This window comes from Amyelois transitella, chromosome 16 (genome assembly GCF_032362555.1).
Source record: "Amyelois transitella isolate CPQ chromosome 16, ilAmyTran1.1, whole genome shotgun sequence".
Taxonomy (NCBI): Eukaryota; Metazoa; Arthropoda; class Insecta; order Lepidoptera; family Pyralidae; genus Amyelois; species Amyelois transitella.
Window position 1 is genome coordinate 10,112,758 of NC_083519.1, and position 25,883 is coordinate 10,138,640.

Sequence of the window (25,883 nt, forward strand, 5' to 3'; positions counted from 1 at the left end):
TGTTGTATTCTTCCAATTGTTGAATTTTTAACTTTGAGCAGCATTGAAATTTGACTGCGCATGTCAGTATCGAGCTACTTGTAAAGTCAAATGTCTATGAACCTCACTGTTCCATAAATTTTCGAATTGCCTTTAGCATTTGAAGCCCTCAATGATTTTAAAATTTATTGTGAATCTGAATTTGAACAAATGAAATGAAACATAGAAATTATGATACGAAATAAGGTTACATTTAACCGTAAAATTAGGATAGAATGAATACTTTCAACAAAAATAGTAATTAAAATAAAACTGAATTTTATGGGTTACACAAATCTAACTTGCTATTGCGTCTGCGCATCTGATGAAATTTAAGACCCATAAAAATTATAGAGGGCAATTTTAGGGATTGATTCTGTTTTAAACTGTTATTAATGATGTTTGACTATCCGCATCGAGTAGATTTCGTGCTTAAAAACGAAAACATTTGGCGATGGTGTTGCTAGGTAGGTATTAAAACAAATCGTTTACAAAACTACATTTATCTAGACCCATGAATATAGTTTTGTAAACGATAGATTGATATCAGACACGCGTAATCTTTTAAAACTTCTTGACGAAAATATCAAAAATAAAAAATTACGCCTGACTGGTATGTTGAAGTCGGCTTCCCACGTCACATGTTATTAAATTTTACAAAAGAACATAGTTATGGCAAGATATATAGCGCAAACATGTGGTAGTGATACAAAATTATACCTCCAAAAATCATGCTCGTTTACGTGTAATCAAAAGTGCGTCTGCGCATACCCACATGACCTTTCCGTTCAATTCTCAGTAAAAGGGTAAATACGGTCCTAATTGCCATTTGTCTGCGCTCATCTGCACTAATGCTTGATAATTTATTTAATTAAAAAAAGTATTAATTTAAATGACTTTTTTTTTCAATTTACGCACTTACTTAAAATTACATTACCTTAAATAAAAACATATAAATTGGTCAAAATTTTTTATGTTTCTGATTGATACTTTATAATGTAAATTTATAATTGATTGTGGGAAGCCTTCTCAAGTGTGTAAGCTTTTGTGGTGCTAACAAAATGCTAGACGAGTATTGAATTGAAGGAGACGAATTGTTCATATTATTAATTTGTTTAACAATGTATAGACTGGGAACAAGTTAGACCTCATAAAGTACTCCTTTTAATCTCTATTGTTCTTTTTGTAATAGTGTTAACACGTTTTTGTATGGAGGACTGAGAAATGGCTTTCATTTGAAATATCCTATCACGTTTCAAATATATTTAACGGCAATTAACATCTGACAGTAATGATGTCATAGATAATTATATGATCATTAATAACATTTAAATAAGTTTGTTATAATTACCATGTGAATTATGATTTACTTCATTTTTAAAACAAGTTTAATTCATTTTTTAAAATCATATCATTTTAAAAATGAATTAAACTTGTGTTTATTAACTTATTTTATCAAATAATCTTTATCGTTATGTCTCATTGTAATCTGTTGGCGTATTCAAATGTATCATTTCAATAAATACAATACTTTCAATTAAGATAATAATATTTTGAGACATCATTTCTGTACTGTCCAAGATGAAATCACGTGATAATATGTTAATATTTCACTATTTATGACGTATGTGTCAGATTGCCGGGAAAATATATTGGCAAATGTAGGCTTCAAACTTAAAAAAAAATTGCTCTGAAAACTATTTAATAATTTATATAATGATTATAATCCTAACGTGGATGTTAGTTATTCATGATAATTATTGTATTATGTAAAATAAAAATAAAAAAAAAGTAAAAATTAATAACATTCATTGTATCAGTCATGTCGCTATTCTCCATTCAGCGTGTTTGATGAAAGTGTACGAGTCATATAATTAATAAAAACAATAAAATATTAAACCGATCTTTTTATTTTAGCAATATTTTTTTATAGTTAATTTGAGTTTATAGTTCTTCCGGTATGGTATTAATTAATAAAAGTACCTACCTATATAATTCAAATTTAATTTTTTTTTTATTCTATTTAAAAGGATAGGTACTGAGTAATGAATAAAAACATTTTGAATTTACCTATATTATTGACTTTTAAAAATGTACCACAATTTCAAATCATTTTAGGTAATAAAGCCGTGAAATGCCGTGTGGTTCCCGGCACCAATAGTAAAACGAATAAGACCACTCCATCTCATACCCATGGATGTAAAAGGCGACTAAGGAATAGGCTTTTATACTTGTGATTCTACTTTTAGGCAATTTCCTAGCAACCTGTCGCTGTTTGAATCTCAATTCCATCATTAAGCCAAACAGCTAAGCGTGGCCTGTCCGTCTTTTCAGGACTGTTGGGTCTGTCTACCCCGCGAGGGATATAGACGTGAGTATATGTATGTATGTTATAGGTAATAAGAAATGACACACAAAATTCCAAATAACAAAAATCGTTATATAATCCTTTCTTTTTTTTTCTTTTTAAATGCTACAATCATTTTTTAATACAGCAACTAGCAAAGATAATTATTTTTTGTTGGTTACTAAACATTTAATAATTACTGTTTTTCATAATCTAACATACATCGAGAGGCAGTGACTAAATCACAAACTCATATATCTATAATAACATAATCGAACTAATTAAGAAGGCGAACGCATTTTTATATACAAACAAAAAAACTTTCAAATGATGAAACGTAATTTCACTTACATTGCACAACTTAGTAGACTAAAGAATAGATACTACTTTCAACTAATAATATGCTTTAAATAAATATACATATATATTTATGCCAAAAATTACACTTACAATTACTACACGTACCTAACTGGAATGTATCGAGTAAAAGTCTGATAAACAAGTTTATATGTTTACCTATTTACATATATGTATATGATTTATGGTGTATAATGTTTTACACTTAAGCAATATTAAAATGTATATAAAATTTCAGCAACATGGCTAAGAATGTACAAACAGTTAAAAAAAATGTTTATATTCAACAACAAAGAATTCAAATTTAAACGATATTGATCTTTTTAAATACTGAATTTCCTAATTCGTTGAATAAGATAATTAATCAACTTATTATGAATTAATAAAAAATCGATTAATCAAATATGAATTAAAAAACAAAATTAATCATTAATCAATCTTATTAATTAATTAACTTATTCAAGAAATAAGAGAATTCTGATTATTATTATCTAATTTATTAGGTATTATTATCTTATTTAGAATTATTTAGGACTGTTACTTACAACATCTACGTATATATTTTTTAGTAAATCTCAATAAAAATATACATATTTTATCACAATAAAATTTTTATATCGTTAGATATCTAATTGATAAGATCATAGATATCAAAAAAAACATTTTATTTCTATCATCGATTAGTGAAACTACAATACTAAAATTAAATATTCTAAAATTGAAATCAATTTTTCTTTAATATTTATCATGATTTTTAAAAGACTAGAAGTTATTACATAACACAAATGTTATTTTCTTATTAACAAGTGTTTTTTAAACGATCCTTCCCTTATTAATTCACATAAGCAATTATCACTTAAATATTACAAAATTATGGCAAAAATTATTTGATAGGAATGTTTTTACCGCTACATAATATTATTTTTCTATTCTCATTTGGCTTTATTTTTTAATTTTAATTTGATTTCTTAATTCACTAATTGTTCATTAGTTTGTTTCGTTTTTATTTTGATTATTCAAAATATAAATAAATTTATATTATTTATTTATATAATATAAATTTATTTTCTCCTATCTAAACCTCATGTCGTCTGGTTTCCTCAGAAAGTAAGCCACTTTGTCCAAGGGCACTTTGTATTCGTGCATCCACCTGTTACCTTTCCGTAGAGAACCGTCAATGCCGTCCTGCCAGAGTCCAGCGGGTAGATACACTGGAATAAATAGTAAATTATAATTAAGTGAGTTTAAGAAAAAATGTTGCCGTGTGGTATCCGGCACTAATACAAAAACGAATAGGACCACTCCATCTCTTTCCCATGGATGTCGTTATAGGCGGCTATGCTAATTTAACCAAGTTAACTGCAGCTTCCAAAGCGTCAGTGCTGAAGAAGCGGTAACAAACTGCACAGCGGCATTTTATTCAATAACGTCAACTACACATGACGGCCTCTGTGGCTCAGCGGTAGTACGCTTGTCTGTGACACCGGAGGTCCCGGGTTCGAATCCCGGTCAAGGCATGATGAGAAAAGAACTTTTTCTGATTGTCCTGGGTCTTGGATGTTTATCTATATAAGTATTTATTATAAAATATAGTATCGTTGAGTTAGTATCTCGTAACACAAGTTTCGAACTTACTTCGAGGCTAACTCAATCAGTGTAATTTGTCCCGTATATATTTATTTATTTATTTACATGATAAGAAAAATACGGAATCTTAATTAATATAACAAATGATTGCTAATCATGTTTAACAACAAGATTGCAAATGTATAATCTTTACTAATATTAAAAAGCTGAAGAGTTTGTTTGAAAGCCTAATCTCAGGAACAACTGGTTTGAATTGAAAAATTATTTTTGTGTTGAATAGACCATTAATAGAGGAAGGCTTTAAGCTATATAACATACATACATAAAATCACGCCTCTTTTCCGGAGGGGTAGGCAGAGACTACCCTCTTTCCACTTGCCACGATCTCTGCATACTTCCTTCGCTTCATCCACATTCATAACTCCCTTCATGCAAGCTCGGCGGTTTTGGGTACTTTTGACCTGACCCTTTACCAGGACGTCCTTAATTTGATCAAGACACATAACATATACATAGCTATATAACATCACGCCGCAAATATGAGGAGCGCAGAAATAATGGAAAATGAGGTAAATTATTCATCCTTGAGGGCTTCAATGATGCCTAAAATGACTATTCCACGCGGACGAATTCCTGGGCACAGATAGTTTATTCAAAATTCAATTTTTTTTTTTCAAAATTCAAAATTTTTATTCATTACTATAGAATACTATATATCGCTTAATAATTGTCAAAACGTATGGTTTAACAACATTGGTTGACGTCAAATAAATTACTTTAAAACTAAGTTTACTGCCGCTTCCAAGGCAGAAGAAGAGGTAACAAACTGCACTGCAGCATTTTCTTCAACAACGTCAACTTCACAAAGGTATTATGTTTTTAATAAAGGTTACCTTCTCTAGTAGTGTCTCCGGGATAAAGTACTGGTGCTACTACAATTTCGTCACCAAGAGCGAACTCGTCTTTCACGTATAAAGCTGGGTCTCCACCGGTCACAAGCCACAGAGGCCGGATCAGAGGCAAACCCTCTTCTAATGCTTCTCTTTTGTACTTAAGAAGGAGTGGGGTGACCTGCAAATTGTTTATATAGTTTCATTTGTTTTAGTTTATTAGTGCCGTGTGGTTGCCGGCATTCTGGAATAGGACCACTCCATAGGCTATGGAGTGGTCCTATTCTAGAATGCCGGAGAACAATTAGGCTCTAGTGTTCTTTTTTAAGGCGATGTGCTAGCAACCTTTCACTGCTTGAATCTCAATTCCATCATATTGTCGTGCAGCTGAACGTAATGTTTTTTTACTGTTACTTTTATAATAACTTATATATTTTTTTTTCTTTGAGTTTAAACTTTGTCTTTAATTAAAAAATATTGTTAAGCTTTTTTCATATACAATGCAGTAAATTTTTTGAGCCACCAATATTGATATTGACATTGTCATCTGTGTTGGGTGATCCATTTCTATACAGTAAGTCAGTCTCTCTAGGAGCTGTTCAAATTTCTTGACGACAAATGTGACTTTAGAACTCACCTGACATCGTACATCTTCTACGAATATATATTGAAAAATAAAACAAATTGCTCGTTAACTTATCGACAAAGCCTTAAAAAAATATTTATGTAACAAAAGCCGTGCTATATTATAAAAGAATTTCGAAATATTCTTACCAATCTCTGCCTCAAAGATGTCAAATTCTTCGCCAACTCCAAAACTTTATCATCATTATACTTGCTGGGTAAGTGAGTGAACTTCATCACCGGTAAAAACGTCGCCATTTGCAGCCATCTCATGTACAACTCTACCTCAGGCAATTCAATGCCATTATCTTGTGTAGTGTTTGTTGCATTGAAATCTAAAAACCCTTTGGACGACGGTAAAAATTGTTCACTCCCAGGCCAATAAATATCACCTCCGACGGCTCCTGGCATTACAAAAGGATATCCGTTTACGCCATAAGTTAATATCGTCGGTATAACTTGCCTCAAAGCTTCCCAAGAAGACTCAAAAGGAGGTAACGATACAAATATGGGCGGTCTCGGTAAAGATATCGCCGATGAGACACCGATTATATTTAAAATTTTCTCGAAAGTCTTCGTAAAATGTGTCTTGTATTGATCTGGATTTATCAACCTTTTCTCGCATTGGTAATAATGTGGCATGTCATACGCAAGACCCAGGTCAAAGTAAAATGAATCTATATGATATTCATCTATAGCCGTTTGTAATTTGTCCAGTATCCAAGGTACTGACCTATTGTTCGTTATATCTAATACACCAGCGCTTGCTAAGGATTTAAATCTCGTCAGAGCAGGTATTCTTCTGTCACTATTCCTCTCGCTTACAAGTAATCTTTTTTGTACACATTCAGCGAAATTTGCACTCTCAGTGCTTATAAATGGTTGTACAGTAAATGCAACTTTGAATCCCCTTCGATGTAATTTATCAATAGTTTCGTTCAAAGTTGAAAATCGACTGGTGTCTACGGCTAAATCTCCAATTTCATTCTGCCAAAATTCATTAATCAGAACATGTCCCTGTTTCAAAAATCCTAAATTGATCACGTCCTCTGTGTATTGCGATATTGTGTCTGATGTCAATTCTTGTTTGAATCTCGGAGCTATTTGCCAAACTGGTTCTGAAATGAGCGAGTCTAAAATGGACATGTCAGCTGGTTTCAGACCATCCCACAGAGGGGCTCTGCGATGATTGTGAATCGAGGAATGCAGCGATTTGATATCCCTTGAAGTGCAGATATTGTATCTCATTTCTGGGAATTCTGTCAATCTGTTTGCGTATGCGAACTCGTCGAATTGCGCTTTGATGCAAATGGCTTTTTGGTCTTTATTTACAGACATTTGTAGAGGCGTTTCATCATCTATGATTACAGCAGCTCCCTTAGTGTTAATGAGATATCTAGTGAGTACATTGCTCCATTGGTATTTTTGTATATCTCCTGTAATGAATGGAGTGTAGTCGATGGAGCCGCTGTCTAAGGGCCAAGTCAGGTTAAGGGACTGACCACCTCCGTACCAGTGAACTTTTGTGTCGGCCCAATCGAAGCAGTCGTTTGGATAAACATCTGAAAATTGGATGAAAATTTGTCAGTTAATCATCAAAGGAATGATAAGTACCAAATGGTTCAAAATTCATTTCGTTCATTTTATTTATTACTAGCTTCCCCCCGCAACTCCGTCTGCGCGGATGTCGGTCATCGCGTGGATGGTTTATTTCTCCATTTTGAGTAACTCTGATAATGACATCTTATAAATATCTATTGGACCCAATTACGGCTAGGCCTATAATAATTAAGAAGATCCCTCTATTGAGCTACTGCTGTTGAGTTCGCGTTCTGTAGTAAGTAGTCCGGTCAATTTAGACCAAAAAATAAGAATGAAGCTACATTAATTCCCATCAAGCTGAAAATGAGTATAATTGTTTAAAACACAATCAAAATCATTATTTCAAAATTCCCCATGATTCCGGTTTAAGGGAAAAAAAATGCCCAAGGTCAAAGGTAAAAAAATGGTGTTTTCACGATTTTCTTCAAAACGGTAAGTTTTATCGGAAAATTACCTCAGACATAGATTGTAGATCATTAAGTTATTTATAAAAGGAATCAATATTTTTTTCAATAAAGCTACCGCTTTGTGATGTAACGATGCAAAAAGTTGCAAGCGTCATAATATGCATAAGCACGTCTCGTATACACTCAGTGTAGCAGTAATATAAGTAAAAATATTGTTCTGTCGGTAATTTTAACTTGAATCCAAAATATAAAATATACATAAGTATAATGAAACCCAGTCCCTTCATTTATACTATAGTGAAACCTTGAGACAACATCTGTCTCTATGTTTAATTGTGTACGTGGCTAGGGTCGTATACCTACTTTATCTCAGAATGCTCAACACATGAAATACCGTTAGTCTTTAATAATAGTAGTCCTTGCGGGGATACCGTTGACGGCTATGGACACCACGGCCTCTCATGCCCTAGGAGTGCCGGCCGATAAGGGCGCCATGCCGCCCTAAATAATATAATACTCCGTGCTCTTGCCACCATCCATGTTAGAACCAAACGGTCTGGCTCGGGATGATGCCAAGAGACCGGATGGTATGACTTTGGTACCCTGGAGATTGGGGCGGCCTTTGGTGTGGGATGCTACTTGTGTCGACACACTTGCGCCGTCTCATCTTCAGGTTACTAAATCTAAGGCCGGTTCTGCTTCCAATGAGGCAAAAACCCTCAAAAGGCGCAAATATGTAGGTAACTTTGGAACCTTTTGGGGTAGAAACTCTGGGACCGGGGGGCCTATCTGCCCATCAGCTTTTCTGACGATTGTCGAAAAAACTGATTGAGGTATCTCTTGACCGGAGGGCTGGAAATTATCTGGCTCAGAGAATCAGCATTGCCATTCAAATTGGCAATGTTGCCAGCCTTCTGGGCACACTCCCGCATGTTGATGCTATGCAGGGACTGTACAATTTATAAATTAAAGATTTTTTCAAGTTTAATAATAAAAATGTTAAAAAAACGCGCTAATAGTACACTAACTCAGAGGTGGCGTAGAAACGTGTGCATATTATGACGCTTGCAACTTTTTGTATCGTTATATCTCAGAAACGGTAGCTTTATTGAAAAAAAAAATATTGATACCTTTTTTATAGATAACTTTATGATCTACAATTTATGTCTGAGGTAATTTTTCGATTTGAAAAACTTACCGTTTTGAAGAAAATCGCGAAACACCCATTTTTTACCTTTGACCTTGGGTAATTTTTTTTTCCTTAAACCGGAATCATGGGGAATTTTGAAATAATGCTTTTGATTGTGTTTTAAACAATTATACTCATATTCAGCTTGATGGGAATTAATTTAGCTTCGAAGGTCTAGATTGACCGGACTAAAGTATTTTTTCATAGAAATTAGTAGCGGCCCGCGTGGCCGCAAATGGTTCAAGCTAAATCCGACTTTCGGCGCTATGAGTTACGGCGCTGAATCCACTGCGGGTAACGTAACGCGTGTTCGCGGTTCTACAGAACAACGTCTATGGATAAACTGAAAAATTAAGATTTTTTTTTTCTTCGTATTTTTCCAGGATAAAAAGTATCCTATTTTATGCCCAGGATAATAAGGTATAATTATACCAAGTTTCATCAAAATCAAACCGTTAGTTTTCACGTGATGCCTGAACATACAGACAGACAGACAAAAATTTTTTTAATCACATATTTGTGTTTGGTATCGATCCAGTAACACCCCCTGCTATTTATTTTTTCAATACTTTCAATGTACAGAATTGACCCTTCTACAGATTTATTATATGTATAGATTAATAATCTTTTGGCTTCACAACATGGGTTGACGTCAAATAAATTACTTAAAACTAAGTTTACTGCCGCTTCCAAGGCGTCAGTGCAGAAGAAACGGTAACGAAGTATTATACTCAACAAGAAATCCCAAATAAACTCTACAATATATTTGCTAATCCTTTAGAAATATGATTTATAGATTAACACTTGAACCTTAGCCTTATTTATAACCAAAGGAAATTTTCAGACTTTTTTTAAGAGTTCCCAAGCGTGATGAAAATATTCGTTACTCCGAGCCATGCTTCATTTAAAATCACATACCTTTTCTTAAAGCCTTCCAATGAATAGAATAGCATGTGGTGTTGTCAACTCCAGGGTCATGGGGAAGACTCTTGAGGTAAAACCTCAGTGTGTGAAGCCACTCCAAGCATTCCGAGCCGTCTTTGCGTCTGTCTTCAGGAAGGCACGGGTATGCTTTCACTTTGCCTTCAATGCCGACAGCTGAAATATGCAATATAATTATCATTTGTAGTAATTTCAATGCTATATATTATATATTATTTTATCTAATCATCGTTAATTGATTGAGTGAAAAATTTCAAGACATGTTTTCGATGCTTCCCGATATATAAAGATAGTCAGATAGATATAAAGATAATCTATTGAGAATAATGTTTGCTCACACTACTGATCACGAGATCACCATCTGAAAATGCTCGAAACTCAACAAAAATCTAAACCACCAGTTTTAAAATTATATGTAGACAATGATGTCAAATCGGTTTACTTATCTGATACTAATAATAGCAAAGAAAATGATGACATTATTAGAACAATGATTGCAATTTCTCAGATAAGTACTTACACACATAAACATACAATCACGTCAATCCCTTGCGATGTAGACAGGACCAACAGTCTTGAAAAGACTGAATGGCCACGTTCAACTATTTGGTAATAGAATTCTCAGTTATATAATAATTAAAACTCACCCAAACTAGCTTTGAATATCTCAACATCATCAGCATTGATAATCCTAAACAACCTCTTGGGTTCATTGAACTGCACGCTGTCGAAGTAGGCCTTGGTCTGCGCTTGTCTGTGGTAGAGGACGTAAGCGAACCCAATGAAGAAGGCTACTGCGAGGAACATGAGGCACACGAACGCCCGGAGTTTGTAATCGGTCGGTTTTTTCCTGATCTTCTGCGGGATACTCTGTGAAAATAATTAGAACATCCAATTTAATTCAAAATATTTATAGGATTGATATTGAAAGGAGAGTGAACGCTGGGAACATGGCGAATGGAGCTTTGCATGCCTTTATGAGCAGTCAGAAGTCTATCCAAAAGGGCTCGACTGGCTGTGCATAGGGGCGTGTTGGTCCCGACATTAATGTATGGGAGTGAAAGTTGGGTATGGCAAAAGCAGCACGAAAGCAGAATAAATGCAGTGGAAATGAGAGCGTTAAGGAGTATGATGGGTGTGAATATGAGTGACCGGATAAGGAACAGCGTGATAAGGGAATGTTGTGATGTGAAAGAAGATGTAGTTACAGGAATAGAAAAGGGTATGTTAAGATGGTTCGGTCATGTGGAGAGGATGAATGAAAGCAAGTTGACTAAGCAGATATACAAGGAGAGTGTGGAGGAAAAGGTAGGAGTGGGAAGGCCTAGACGAACGCATATGATCAATTTAAGGACGTCCTGGCAAAAGGTCAGGCCAAGAGTACCCGAAACCACCGAGCTTGCATGAAGAGAGTTATGAATGATGAAGGAAGTATGCAGAGATCGTGGCAAGTGGAAAGATGTAGTCTCTGCCTACCCCTCCGGGAAAAAGGCGTGATTTTATGTACGTATGTATGTATAGGTACTTCAATCGTACTACAGTGTCTGCTTGTAAATAAATAAAATATGCATTTCGCATACATAGGTATCAGTGTGGAGTACGATAAGTAAGATTTTTTCGAGGCGGATAATATTTAATGCATGTATGCCAATTTAACATTTTTATGTTAGGTCATTATTCTTATGGACAGAACGAACAAACTGACTAGAAGAGATACAAATATTTACTCTCGCTATCATATCTGATATAAATTTTATCCTTCATTTTTTTTTTAAACCATGAAGTTTATAGATTAAAAATGAATAAATAAATAAACATATACGAGACATACTACTCTGTCAAGAAAGTAGCGGGAAAAGATCAATAATACACAAACTGTTTGTTATTCATCCAAATTTATTTTATCACCTTCAAAATATGCTCCTTTAGAAACGATACACTTACGCCAACGAATAATCCAATCATCAAAACATTTTTTAAACGCTGTTTCCGGAATTGAGGTCAGTTCTTGCCGCGAATTTTCTTTTATGTCTTCTACCGATTGAAAACGGGTGCCACGAAGTGGTAATTTGAGTTTAGGAAAAAGAAAAAAGTCGGCTGGAGCCATATCTGGTGAATATGGTGGTTGCTCGATGGTATTTGTTGAGTGTTTGGTTAAAAATTCGTTCACAATGATGGCCTTGTGCGAAGGTGCATTATCATGGTGCAAAATCCAAGAATTTTCTTTCCACAAATCTGGCCTTTTTCGTCGGATTTGCTCTCTTAAACGCCGCATAACACTCAAATAATATTCCTTATTTACCGTTTGACCTTCCGGCAAGAATTCCGAGTGCACAACACCGCGATAGTCAAAGAAAACAGTCAACATGACTTTGACTTTTGAACGACTTTGGCGTGGTTTTTTCGGTTTCGGTTCAGTTGGAAGGCGCCACTCCGAAGCTTGTTGACTAGTTTGCATGTCAAACTCGTAAACCCACGTCTCGTCACCAGTAACAATGCGTTTCATGAATGTTGGGTCGGAATTGACTCGTTCTAGCATGTCCTCAGCGACTCTCATGCGATTGAGTTTTTGAAAAAAATTCAGGTCTTTTGGGACTAGCCGAGCGGCAACATGTTTCATACCCAAATTATTAGTTAAAATGGTACGGATCGACTCGTGAGATACAGAAAGTTCGGTGGCTATCTCTCTCAAAGTTGAATGAGGATTTTCAGTCACTATTTCCTTCACTTTTGCGATGTTAACTTCAGTTGCAGACGTTGATGGCCTACCAGAGCGAGGCAAATCTTCCATCACATCTCGACCGCTTTTGAACGCTTTGTACCACTCATAAGCACGAGTTTTTGATAAAGTCGATTCACCGTAAGCCTTCTGTAACATTTTCAGTGACTCCGAACACGATATTCCATTGGCAATGCAAAATTTAAGACAAACTCTTTGTTCGATGTTTTTATCCATTATGAAATTAGCAATACACACTAGATATGATATAACTAAAAATAGCACTGTATTTAATGTAAACAACAGATGCAACTCAAACTCCGCGCCAAAATGGAAAACAGTTGTGCCAATCTAACAACAACAAAAAAAACAAAAATTTGAATTTGGAACCATAAATAAATATTCCATTCCCGATACTTTTCTGACTGAATGTATTACACAGATCGAGTTAGCCTCGAAGAAAGTTCGAGACTTGTGTTACGAGATACTAACTCAACGATACTATGTTTTATAATAAATACTTATATAGATAAACATCCAAGACCCAGGCCAATGAGAAAAAGTTCATGACCTGGCCGGGATTCGAACCCGGGACCTCCGGTGTCACAGACAAGCGTACTACCGCTGCGCGACAGAGGCCGCCGATTGAAGAAGCAAAAATGTTGAAAAAATGAAATGATATTTTCACCACATTTTTTTCACAATAAAATTGGGATGCAGCCAGCGCTCGTTTCATTATTTATTTACGGTTTGACCTAGTTGCTATCTCGCTACAACACGAGACCACAGAAATTGGGAAAACTATTTTATTAGATATTCCGATTTTAATGTTACAGACGTTCTTAACTCTACATCAAAACTTTTGTAGGAATTATGAGAAGCTTCCACGCAGCTATCTAGATTTTATTTCTAAGGAAACTTTTTCCGGTACATCAGTGAAAGAAAATTTACATATGTATCTAATACGCCATTTTTTTTGCCATAGTACCATAATTTTACTTACTCTGATTGGCCTGGGTCTTGGATGTTAATCTATACAAGTATTTATTATACAATATTAACGATACTCGTTGAGTTAGTATCTCGTAACACAAGTCTCGAACTTACTTCGAGGCTAACTCTCTGTAATTTGTCCCGTATATATTTATTCATTTATTTCATGGTTTACCTGTAGTTTCTCCTTCAGCAAGCTGGCCAGGGAGTTGACGGAAGTGACAGAGTTGCTGGGCGAGTAGTCTTCCTCATCCATGCTGAACTCTGACCTGCCCAGACGCCTGGGGCCGCGCCGGGGGGAGCGGAGGGGGGTCCTGGAAACACCAAATGTACATCCCTTAATATCTACTTCTTACCCGTACGAGCTGTGCTTAGCCGTAGGATGCTGTAGCTGTATGTCGATAATTAAATCAATTAATCAATTAGTTGTCCAGTTAAAATGCGTTTGGCTCTTTTCTGAGTTAATCACTCGTATATTAGTTTGAGTGCTGACCAATGTTCTAACGGTAAGGAGGTCTGATGTAAAACGAAGAAATATCGATGTTATTAAATAGATTTCTGTAATATCCGAACAAGGAATTGATTTTATTTGTCCTTTGTATTTGAAACAAAGACTGTTAAGATTATATTTTGGTACGATTATATTAGAATTCTTTACCAAATACTTTAAGAGGTGTGCTACTACCGTTATATTATTGGCGTAAATAAATAAATATCAGAAACCTGAACTGGTACATTAACAAAATCTGTGAAGCCGTTAAAACTTTTGGCAGTATGTAGGTATTACTACTGTAATACAAACCCTCTTATTGTGACATAGGTTACCAATATCATGTTACCCTTTACCAAATGTTTGTCTGCTCTGGTCTGCTCTTATAACCATGCTCGTTAAAAATGCACCTAAAATCTTTCTCATGAATCACTCTATCGTTTAATTCACGAAAAATTAATTGCTTATTTTGAAGATTTGTGTTGATTAGAAGTGACTGATATGGAAAGCACAATGCATGAATAGCACGATAAGTACTCGTAACACCCACAAAATATATATAAAGCACTCACAGAAACGTACAATGTTAGGTTTCCCTGCAAAGGTTTCGACGGTCAGACGGGAGTGGCTTCGTGTGAAAACCTGACTCACCTAATCCAGGATTATGGCCCAAGATGTACCTTGGGCTCCTCTCCAGAGCGGTGAGGATGAATACATACATACATACATACATATAATCACGTCTATATCCCTTGCGGGGTAGACAGAGCCAACAGTCTTGAAAAGACTGATAGGCCAAGTTCAGCTATTTGGCTTTAAGATGGAATTGAGATTCAAATAGTGACAGGTTGCCAGCCCATCGCCTAAAAGAAGAATCCCATGTTTATAAGCCTATCCCATAGTCGCCTTTTACGACATCCATGGGAACGAGATGGAGTGGTCGTATTCTTTTTTTATTGGTGCCGGGAACCACACGGCATAGTGAGGATGAAACCGTTACAAATACGTCCCGATTCGTGTCAATAAGACGTAAAGAAACAGAGGACAAAAGTCAGGACTCGGGAATCATCTGGATGCATAATAAGGAAACTGGAAATTGTTGCCGGCGCGAATTCTCACTCATTTGCTGATCTCTCAAGGATTTTAAGCGCAAGATCGGTCCTTCCTCGTTTAACCCAGTCACAAAAAGTATGGGTGTTATAATGTTTTTGGAAATGAGGTATTGTTTTGGCAATCATTTTTCAAGAAATCCGTGTGGTTCCCGGCACAAATAGATAAAAGAATAGGACCACTCCATCTTTTTCCCATTGATGTCGTAAAATGCGACTAAGGGATTAGACATTAAACGGGAGCGAAGCCCACGTAATTAAAATCACAAGATGTTTATTCCAATAATTATAATATTATGACGATGGTTGGATAACCCAACGATTGATTTATTGCCTTTAGGTCAAGTATATAAATTTATTTTAATGTGCCCATTACTGTACTTGTAAACTTATATATATATATATATATATATATATATCAGCCAGTCCATATTAGGGAACCGTAGGTAGGTTCTTAATAATTTAACCGTAAAACCAATTAATTGTCACCGTTACAATATTACCATTTTTTTTGTTTTAATTTGGATAGGCAACTAATAAAATTATGAATGAACGAGTGAACTCTCAATTTTTTTTTAACATTTTTTATACTTTCTTTGGAAGTCGTATGGATGGAGTAGCATAAGGATTACGATATTAGAATTTTCAATACATACATACATAGTTAGTCTATATCCCTTGCGGGGTAGACAGAGCAGACAATCTTAAAAAGACTAATAGGCCACGTTCAGCTGCTTGGCTTAATGATAGAATTGAGATTCAAATAGTGACAGGTTGCTAGCCTATCGTCTAAAGGAAGAATCCCAAGTTTATAAGCCCATCCCTTAGTCGCCTTTTACGACATCCATGGGAGAGAGATGGAGTAGTCCTATTCTTTTTCCTATTTGTGCCGGGAACCACACGGCACAATTTGGCAATGTTGCTACAAAAATGATATCTACATGTTACCATGACAGGAAAACTATTGTAACTTTTATTTTATATCTTCGTTTTGCAAAATGGAGTGTTATAATTTTTCAGTGCCAACTTTATGAACGCGATTAAAAAGAACCTTTTAAATAACATGACAGGTAAATTCAAGTTCAATTCATTTTATGTAAAGTCTAATAAATAATGATAATAAATTTGATTTTTTATTTCATAAGTAAAGTCATAATGATAATAGATTCGATTTACGTCAGCAATATAATATTCAACAGACGTAATGTTTATTAATAATTATAAAACCGGTCTGTCTAATTGTTCTTAGAAATCATTTAAGATTCAATAGATCATAAAAATGGTATGATTATCGATTATATAATATTCATGTTCCTAAAAAAGAGTAGTTTATAGTGCCGCGCAAGGTTCCCGGCATCAATAAAAAAAAATAGAACCACTCTTTCTATTTCCCATGGATGTCGTAAAAGGCGACTAAGGGATAGGCTTATAAACTTGGGATTCTTATTTTAGGCGATGGGCCAGCAACCAGTCACTATTTGAATCTCAATTCTATCATTAAGCCAAATATCTGAACGTGGCCTATCAGTCTTTTCAAGACTGTTGGCTCTATCTACCCTGCAACGGATATAGACGTGACTATGTGAATTAAATTAAATATTTTGCTATTATTCATACATACTAAATAACAGCTACTACTTAGTTTCTGAGTAAAATATCGGACAGACAGACATAAAACTATAAGGGTTCTTGTTTGCTACGGAACCATAAAAATGAACTGTCCGTTTTTATCGTAAGACGGCCTCTGTGGCGCAGCGGTAGTACGCTTGCCTGTGACATCGGAGGTCCCGGGTTCGAATCCCGGCCAGGGCATGATGAGAAAAGAACTTTTTCTAATTGGTCTGGGTCTTGGATGTTTATCTATATAAGTATTTATTATAAAATATAGTATCGTTGAGTTAGTATCTCGTAACACAAGTCTCGAACTTACTTCGAGGCTTACTCAATCAGTGTAATTTGTCCCGTATATACATATTTATACTTATGATTTATATCGTACGTCACTAGCTCCATAATAACAATAGATAAAAAATAAACAATATATTTATTTTTAGTAACAAGAATGACCCGTGATCTTGAATAAACATGTTAAGAAGTCTTGTCTTTGAAACAATATAGAAATATCTCGAACATTAAAACCAAATTAACATAAATATAAACAAAATATCATTAAGATTTAAGGTCACGCTGAAGCGAAAGGTATATGCAGAGATCGTGGCAGGCAGAAAGATGTAGTCTCTGCCTACCCCTACGTTAAAAAGACGTGATTTTATGTATGTATGTAAGATTTAATCTGTATATGGCAAAGGTGATTGACATATAAATCAACATACAAGCAAAACCACTAATGGGACCGCTTGCGCATTCTAATTGCCGTGTTGACGTAGGCGCTTACTTACATACGATTACGTCTTTATCGTTTACGGTGAAGACAGAGGCAACAGTCACGGAAAGACGAAGGCCTCGTTCAGTTGTATGGGTTAGTGTCATAAAATGGTCTACGGTTGAAACCTTAGTACTAGAATAGAAAACTGTGAATTACTAAGCTCTTAATATCATGATATCCACGGGAGGGGAGAGATATCGTAAGAAGCGACTAAGTAGAATAGGTCCTTTCTTTTTTTTTGCTTGACAATAACGACGACTTCGTCTGCGTGAAAACCGTATCATAACGTTACGTTCGTTATTCTAGGTCTTCAGCTACCTATATACCAAATTTCATCGTAATTGGTTCAGAAGTTTTTGCGTAAAACAGTAACAAACATTCATACTGACATCCTGACATACTCACAAACTTTCGCATTTGTAATATTAATAGGATTTATTTACCTTATATATTGAACTTTCGGCTAATAGTAAACAGCTTTGGGTCGTGGGTTGGTCACTAATGAGCAAAACACACAAAACGGTGCTCAAAGTAAAAGCTAAGTATTAAAATTGTATAAAGATTTTACAAAAAAAAAAATAACATTCGACTATTTTCAAATTTCCATCCAATAATCACTATAAAACATTTCAACACAGACACTATCTTTTTTTTGTTATTAAAAATATATATAATGTAAATCATTCACACGCGTTATATCACTTGGCCGCTTCTGAACAAATATTCGCTTTCGAATAGTTTCGGGTGCGCGCGCGTCGGTACGCGCAAGAGTGGACTGCGGCTGCGACTGGATGCCGGCCGGCGATACCGTTTACATGTGATTAGTGGCTACGGACTTAGTAGCGTCAGTAGATATTGATATTGTAAAGTTGACGTTGTTGAAGAAAATGCTGCAATGCAGTTTGTAACCGCTTCTTCTGCACTGACGCCTTAGAAGCGGCAGTAAACTTAGTTTTAAGTAATTTATTTGACGTCAACCAATGTTGTTAAACCATACGTTTTGACAATTATTAAGCGATATGAAGTATCCTATAATAATGAATAAAAATTTTGAACTTTGAATTTGAATTTTAAGTAGGTAGTCAAACGATTAAGGTTATTTTGAATAAAAAAGTGTGAATATTATTATATTACTAGCTACGAGTCCCGGCGTTGTTTTGCCATATAAATAATTTTTAAGTAATTTCTTGTTAAAAAAAACATGTTAAGGGTGTACAACCCTTATCACTAAGGGGTATGAAAAATAGATGTTGGCCGATTCTCAGACCTACTCATTATGCTTCCAAAATTTTAATGAGAATCGGTCAAGCCGTTTCGCAGGAGTACGGGAACGAACATTGTGACACGAGAATTTTATATATAAGATTAGAAATACCTACCTATTAATCAGAGTTATCTGGCTCTGTCTACCCCGCAAGGGATATAGACGTGATTATATGTATGTTTGTATTAATCTGAGTTATGTAAGCTTGCGGAGGTCAGACGGGAGTTGCTTTGGTTAAATTCAGATATACTCAATCCAGTTCCAAAATTTCCAATTTTCTCTATGAAGAAATTAATATAAATTAAAATAAGTGGCATGTGGTTTTCAGAACCAATATAAAGAAGAGTAAGACCACTTCATCTCTTTCCCATGGATGTCGTAAAAGGCGACTAAGGGATAGGCTTATAAACTTGGGATTCTTCTTTGAGGCGATGGGCTACCATTCTGTCACTATTTTGTATCTTAATTCTATCCTTAAGCCTAACACCTAAATGTCTTCTTTCACTATATAAGTCTTTCAAAACTGCTACGTCTGTCTACCCCACAAGGGATATAGACGTGATTATATGAATGGATGATGAATGAAAGAAATAAATGAAAAAAAAGGATTGCTTAGTATTTTCGGGTCCGAATTCTTTAGAGACCTACTTAAATTTTATTTATGTCGGCCAAACAGTTGTATGCTAATTATATTGCTTAATATGAAATGCAGAAACTTCTAGGCTCACGTTAGAATTCATTACGGAATCAACTTTGTTTAGTGAATTTCCTTTAGCATTAAAAACAATGGTGAACAAATAATAAAGAAAAAATATATATTTGAAAAAAAAATACATTCTTAAACAAAGGGTAATTACAAAAGTCATTTATTATATGTATTAAGTATGCAGAGATCGTGGCAAGAGGTAGTCTCTGCCTACCCCTCCGGGAAAGAGGCGTGATTTTATGTATGTATGTATGTCATTTATTACGATATCTGACATATATGTACTAACTATAGATATATATTTGCATGATGAAAAATAAATGATGCCCAAAATAACAATTCCACGCGGACGAAGTCGTGGGTACAGCTAGTCTGATATATACTAACTATATATATTTGCATCAAATTTCAAATTATTACCATACATATACATAATCGCGTCTGCTTGCGGGGTAGACAGAGCCAACAGTCTTGAAAAGACTGTAAGGCCACGTTCAGCTGTTAGGCTTGATAAATAGAATTGAGATTCAAATTGTGACAGGTTGTTAGTCCAGCGCCTAAAAGTAGAATCCCAAGTTTATAAGCCAATCCCTTAGTCTTAATGATGAACATAACAAGTAGCGGTAGCGACGTCTCTGTCTATCCCTCCCCCTGTCCTACGTTCAATGAAGAAAACGCCTGATAAAATATGACATTGAAGTTACGCGAAAGAAAAATTACTCAGTGCAGATGACAGGCGTACACTACTAAATAAATAAATATATACATACATACTTATGGTCACGTCTGTATCCCTTGTGGGATAGACAGAGCCAACAATCTTGAAAAGACTGATCAGCCACGTTCCGCTATTTAGCTTAATGATAGAATTGAGATTCAAATAGTGAAAGGTTGCTAGCCCATCGCCTAAAAAAAGAATCCCGAATTTGTAAGCCTATCTCTTAGTCGCCTTTTACGACATCCATGGGAAAGAGATGGAGTGGTCCTATTCTTTTTTGTATTTGTGCCGGGTACCACACGGCACAAATAATAAATATATACGGGACAAATTACACAAATCGAGTTAGCCTCGAAGTAAGTTCGAGCCTTGTGTTACGAGATACTAACTCAATGTGTTGTATTACGATGTATGCAGAGATCGTGGAAAGATGTGATCTCTGTCTTCCCCTCCGGGAAAGAGGCGTGATTTATGTATGTATTAAACCCTATCAATCCCGCGGGAACTACGGGATAAAAAGTAGCCTATATGTTATTCTGGGTCTCTAGCTACCGACATACCAAATTTCATCGTAATCGTTTCAGTATTTTTTGTGTGAAAGTGTAACAAACATCCATACTGACATACTCACAAACTTTCGCATTTATTATATAAGAAGGATCTACAGAAAGAGTAAGTTTCTATTCTACATGAGCTGGAACCACACGGCCATCTATACTTCTAATCAAATAGACTCAACAGGTTATCACTTCAGCACGGTTTGTAAACCATTAATCATTATTTACTCTGATACAATAATGGTCGCTATGTGTGTCAATTGCTTATATATTGTATTTATATTTATATAACTAAGACAAAGGAGTGCCTTGTGGTTCCCAGCACCATTTGAAAAAAGAATAGGATCATTCCATCTCTTTACTACAGCGACTAAGGGATATGCTTATATAAACTTGGCATTCTTCTTTTAGGCGACATGCTAGCAACCTGTCACTATTTGAAACTCAATTCTATCATTTAACCAAACAGCTGAACGTGGCCTATAATAAGTCTTTCAAAACTGTTAGCCCTGTCTACCCCGCACGGGATACACCCATGGGAACGAAATGAAGCGGTCTTATTCTTTTTTTAATTGGTGCCGGGAATCACACGGCACTAACTTGAAAATAAATATTTTTCTATTTCTATAAAAAAACATTGGTAAATGGATTTGAAACAGTGCTTAAAGATCTCATTGTCTTATTATTCCTGTTTAAAATTAAAGACATATTCTTTACTTTCTTTACTTAAACGAGCACCTCTTTTTACCAACAGGGGCTAACAATCAAAGAATTGAACTAGCGAATGCAGATTGCAACGCTCTGATTTCGCAAGGGGTCAGCGCCCTCACGCTTCCTTATTAGGGACCCTTAAGATGGCGGCCAAGCCGGGACTTCTTACTGGATGAACGTAACCTGTTGCCAAGCGGTTGGTTGAAATGAGTGACACAATTCACGAGCAACTGCACAATTGGCACAGATTTTAGGAACAGTATAATTTGTATAGACAATTTGTATCTAAGTGTACATTCAAGGAATAGGTATGTACAGTTACATACATATCATCACGTCTATATCCCTTACCGGAGTAGACAGAGTCAACAGTCTTGAAAAGACTGAAAGGCCACGTTCAGCTGTTTGGCTTTTTGATAGAATCGAGATTCAAATAGTGACAGGTTGCTAGCCCATCGTCTAAAGGAAGAATCCCAAGTTTATAAACCAATCTCTTAGTCGCCTTTTACGAAATCCATGGGGAAGAGATGGAGTAGTCCTATTCTTTTTTCTATTGGTACCGGGAACCACACAGCACTCTACATAAATTTGTATATAAATGTACTTACAAAGGAGAGGGTACGTTAATTTGTATTTTAATGTACCTACAAAGTAAAGTCCACAGTACATAATTTGTACAGTAAATTTGCGAGTGTAGGTACAAAGAAAGAATCCGTTTGCGAAACATTTAACCATAAAAATTAACAGTTGGTTTGCATGGTTTATTTATTTATTTATGTATAGAAAATTATATAAAGAAGCATTTAACGTAGTAATTACAGTTCATAGTTTTTAAGAAATTATAATTACTTTATTTATATTAATTTTCTTAACACACGTTAAAATGTAAAATTTGGAAAAGGATATCGTAAAAGGCGACTAAGGCATAGGCTTACAAACTTGGGATTCTTTTTAAGGCGATGGGCTAGCAACCTGTCACTATTTGAATCTCAATTCTATCATTAAGCCAAATAGCTGAACGTGGCTTAACAGTCTTTTCAAGACTTTTGGCTCTGTCTACTAAAGAGGCAAAGGATATAGACGTTACCATGTATGTATGTATGTATGTATTATTAAAATTCGGCAATAATTTATAATCAAACTGAATACTCACTTTGGTCTATCATCGTCGGACATCACCTCATTGTGGTCGGTGGGGTGGTCACCGTCGCTAAACCCGGACCCCGCGCTCTGGTGGTGCTCGGGGATCTAAAAATCACAACCGGGACATTTAAAATAACCTGATATGTTGTCACTGACATTTTTTTTGACAGTAATAGTTACTATTTTGAGTATCCACTTAATTATAAATACTTATTTATTGACAGTAATACCATTTTGAGTATCCACTTAAATATGTATAAATACTTAATTAAAAAGTAACACAATCGGGACATTTGAAATAACCCGATATGTTGGCACTGACATTTTCTTGACATTTTGAGTATTCAATTCATTATAAATACTTATTTATTGACAGTAATACCATTTTGAGTATCCACTTAATTATAAATACCTACTTAATTAAAAAGTAAAAGTTACATTATACAAACAAAAAGAAAAACAGAGAAGAGATGAATGTAGGACGCTCCAATAAACTCGACCGACACGAGTTAGCTCTTATTAATTATATCGTCTTTAATATATTATATCGTTTAATTTATGAAGTAAATAAATAAATAAGTTTATACTCTTGTGCCAAATATTAAAACTAATTTGCCGAATTAAGGATGGTGCATGCTAATTTGAATCAAATTCCTACTACCTATTAGTCCTTTCAGAGACAAATGTTAGCAAACAATTTTACCCTTAACTTTAAACTTTTAATCTTAGGAATAAACAAAAATTCACAAAAAATTATTAGAGAGTAAATTGTACGTACAAATAAAAATCAAATTAATAATTTATATAATCTTCCCTTGAGGGTAGACAGTATCTTAATGTACCTACAAGCTAACAGTCTTGAAAAGACTTTCATTTGTTTGGCTTAATGATAGAATTGAGATTCAAATAGTGACAGGTTGCTAGTTCATCGCCTGAAAGAAGAATCCCAAGTTTATTGGTCAAGGAACACATAAAACCATCGCTTTCTTTACTAAATACACAAGTGCAATAACAGAAATGTGAATTTTAACATAAACCATACCTTCATAACTTTGAGGACATTCAAATTCATTATAAACACTTTTTCATTACCTACACAAAATATATTTCACCAAACGAAAATTTAAGGCGAAACACACTGCTTTCGTAATTCATAACCAAAATATACAAAATCATCATTACAATTTGAAGAAAAGTCACAATAACATGTTTTTCGCGAGGAAATAAATCGTAGTTGAAATGTCATGTCTAAATTAATTATCTTAGTATAATGAGAACTACAAACAGAGTGATATCTGTACATAATTAGAAATAAAAATGTGTGCACGTTTACAACACGCTATCATTCAATGTTGTTTTATTACTAGGAAATTAACTATATCCTAATTTGTACAATTTATTGTCTCAAGTCTATCGTTAAGACAAACAGATGATCGTGGGCAGTCAGTCTTTTCAAGACTGTTGGCTCTGTCTATCCCGTAATGGATATAGACGTGAATGTGTGTATGTATGTATACTTTATGTAAATATAACGTAAAGATTTTTGCCCGGGGATCTGCTTCCTGGTTATGTAGCCTATGTGTCTAATATCATCAAAATTCTTAAAAAAAATGGATACGTCTAATCAAAAGGTCTGGTTAAGAGTACCCGAAACCGACGAGCTTGCATGAGGAGAGTAATGAATGCGAAAGAAGTGTGCAGGGATCGTGGCAAGTGGAAAGATGTGATCTCTGCCTATCCCTCCGGGCGTGATTTATGCAGGTATCATCAAAATTTTTGCAGTAGCAATTTTCTTTTTACTTTTTACTACTTTAGTGTGTAATACTTAATTTATGAATTTATGTATGTTTATATCAATTATCTGATTATTTATTATACCTTGTGGTTCCCAGCACCAATAACAAAAAGAATAGGACCACTCCGTCTCGTTCTTATGGATGTCGTAAAAGGCGGCTAAGGGGCTTATAAACTTGGGATTTTTCTTTTGGGCGATGGGCTAGCAACCTATTACTATTTAATATTTTAATTCTTTCATTAAGACAAACAGATGCGATTAATTTATATGTACTTACATACATATAAATTAATCGCCACGTTCATGACTATTTATTATTAATACCTATATTCAATTTGTTATAATTGAATGTTATGTTTCATTTTTGGTAAAAAGAAATATTCATTATTAATAAATAATTAAATATTATCTAAGTAACTTCCCCTTATCTTTCTCAATTTTCCTTAACCCTAAAAATGAAAGCAATAAATTTAGTGTTTGTACCATATGATTGATCAACCTAAAAAAAATATTGTCATTTATAAGAGTGGTCTTCTCTTTCCTTTCAACGTACTCTCAATCTAATTCTCAAGTATTGTCTTAAAAAAATTGCGAATTGCTGAATACTCACTCTTTGCAATAATCCATATAATTACATCTATATCCCCAACTGGGGTACCCGAAAGTCTTGAAAAATCTGATAAATAACTAAAAATATAATCGATTGCACAATCTTCATTATTTTTGATCAATCTTACATACATATATAAAGTCACGCCTTTTTCCCGGAGGGGTAGGCAGAGACTACATCTTTCCACTTGAAACGATCTCTGCATGCTTCCTTCGCTTCATCCACATTCATAACTCTCTTCATGCAAGCTCGGCGGTTTCGGGTACTCTTGACCTGACCCTTTATCAAGACGTCCTTAATTTGATCAATCTTAAGTCGCTTATTTTAAGAAAAATGAAAAGAGATAAACTTAAAGTTTTTTTGTGTGTGTAGTGAGTCACCAATTATACCATCTTTATTTGTTTTATAAAATTTTTCAGATACTTAATTTTATAGACTATTTTACAGGGAACCCTAAATCTATAGAGCTAACAGTGTGACACTATCACGCGCAAACATTTACAGTGTTTATAATGTGCGATAAAGTTATAATTAAAATTTTAATAATTTATAACATCACTGTGCCGTGTGGTTCCCGGCATCAATACCAAAAAAGAATAGGACCACTCCATCTCGTTCCCATGTATGTCGTAAAAGGCGACTAAGGGATAGGGTTATAAACTTGGGATTCCTCTTTTAGGCGATGGGTTAGCAACCTGTCACTCGTGGAACAAAGTTGA

General features: G+C 34.8%; 1 protein-coding gene across 3 annotated transcripts in view; it reads right to left on the bottom strand.

Annotated features, from left to right (window-relative positions):
- Window positions 1-2,437: 2,437 nt before the first annotated feature.
- The window catches only part of LOC106129108 (myogenesis-regulating glycosidase), a 40,282-nt gene continuing 16,836 nt past the window's right edge, over window positions 2,438-25,883 (bottom strand). For 2 of the 3 annotated variants that reach the window (XM_013327576.2, XM_013327577.2), the window contains 7 exons: window positions 22,770-22,864; window positions 13,851-13,989; window positions 10,611-10,833; window positions 9,940-10,119; window positions 5,974-7,385; window positions 5,203-5,380; window positions 2,438-3,933 (listed from right to left, as the gene is read on the bottom strand). In XM_013327576.2, the coding sequence (XP_013183030.1) occupies window positions 3,794-3,933; window positions 5,203-5,380; window positions 5,974-7,385; window positions 9,940-10,119; window positions 10,611-10,833; window positions 13,851-13,989; window positions 22,770-22,864 (2,367 nt within the window). In that variant the 3' untranslated portion in view covers window positions 2,438-3,793. Of the gene's footprint in view, window positions 3,934-5,202; window positions 5,381-5,973; window positions 7,386-9,939; window positions 10,120-10,610; window positions 10,834-13,850; window positions 13,990-22,769; window positions 22,865-23,801; window positions 24,015-25,883 lie in introns of those variants that run through there. The other variant, XM_013327578.2, reaches the window with a different exon arrangement.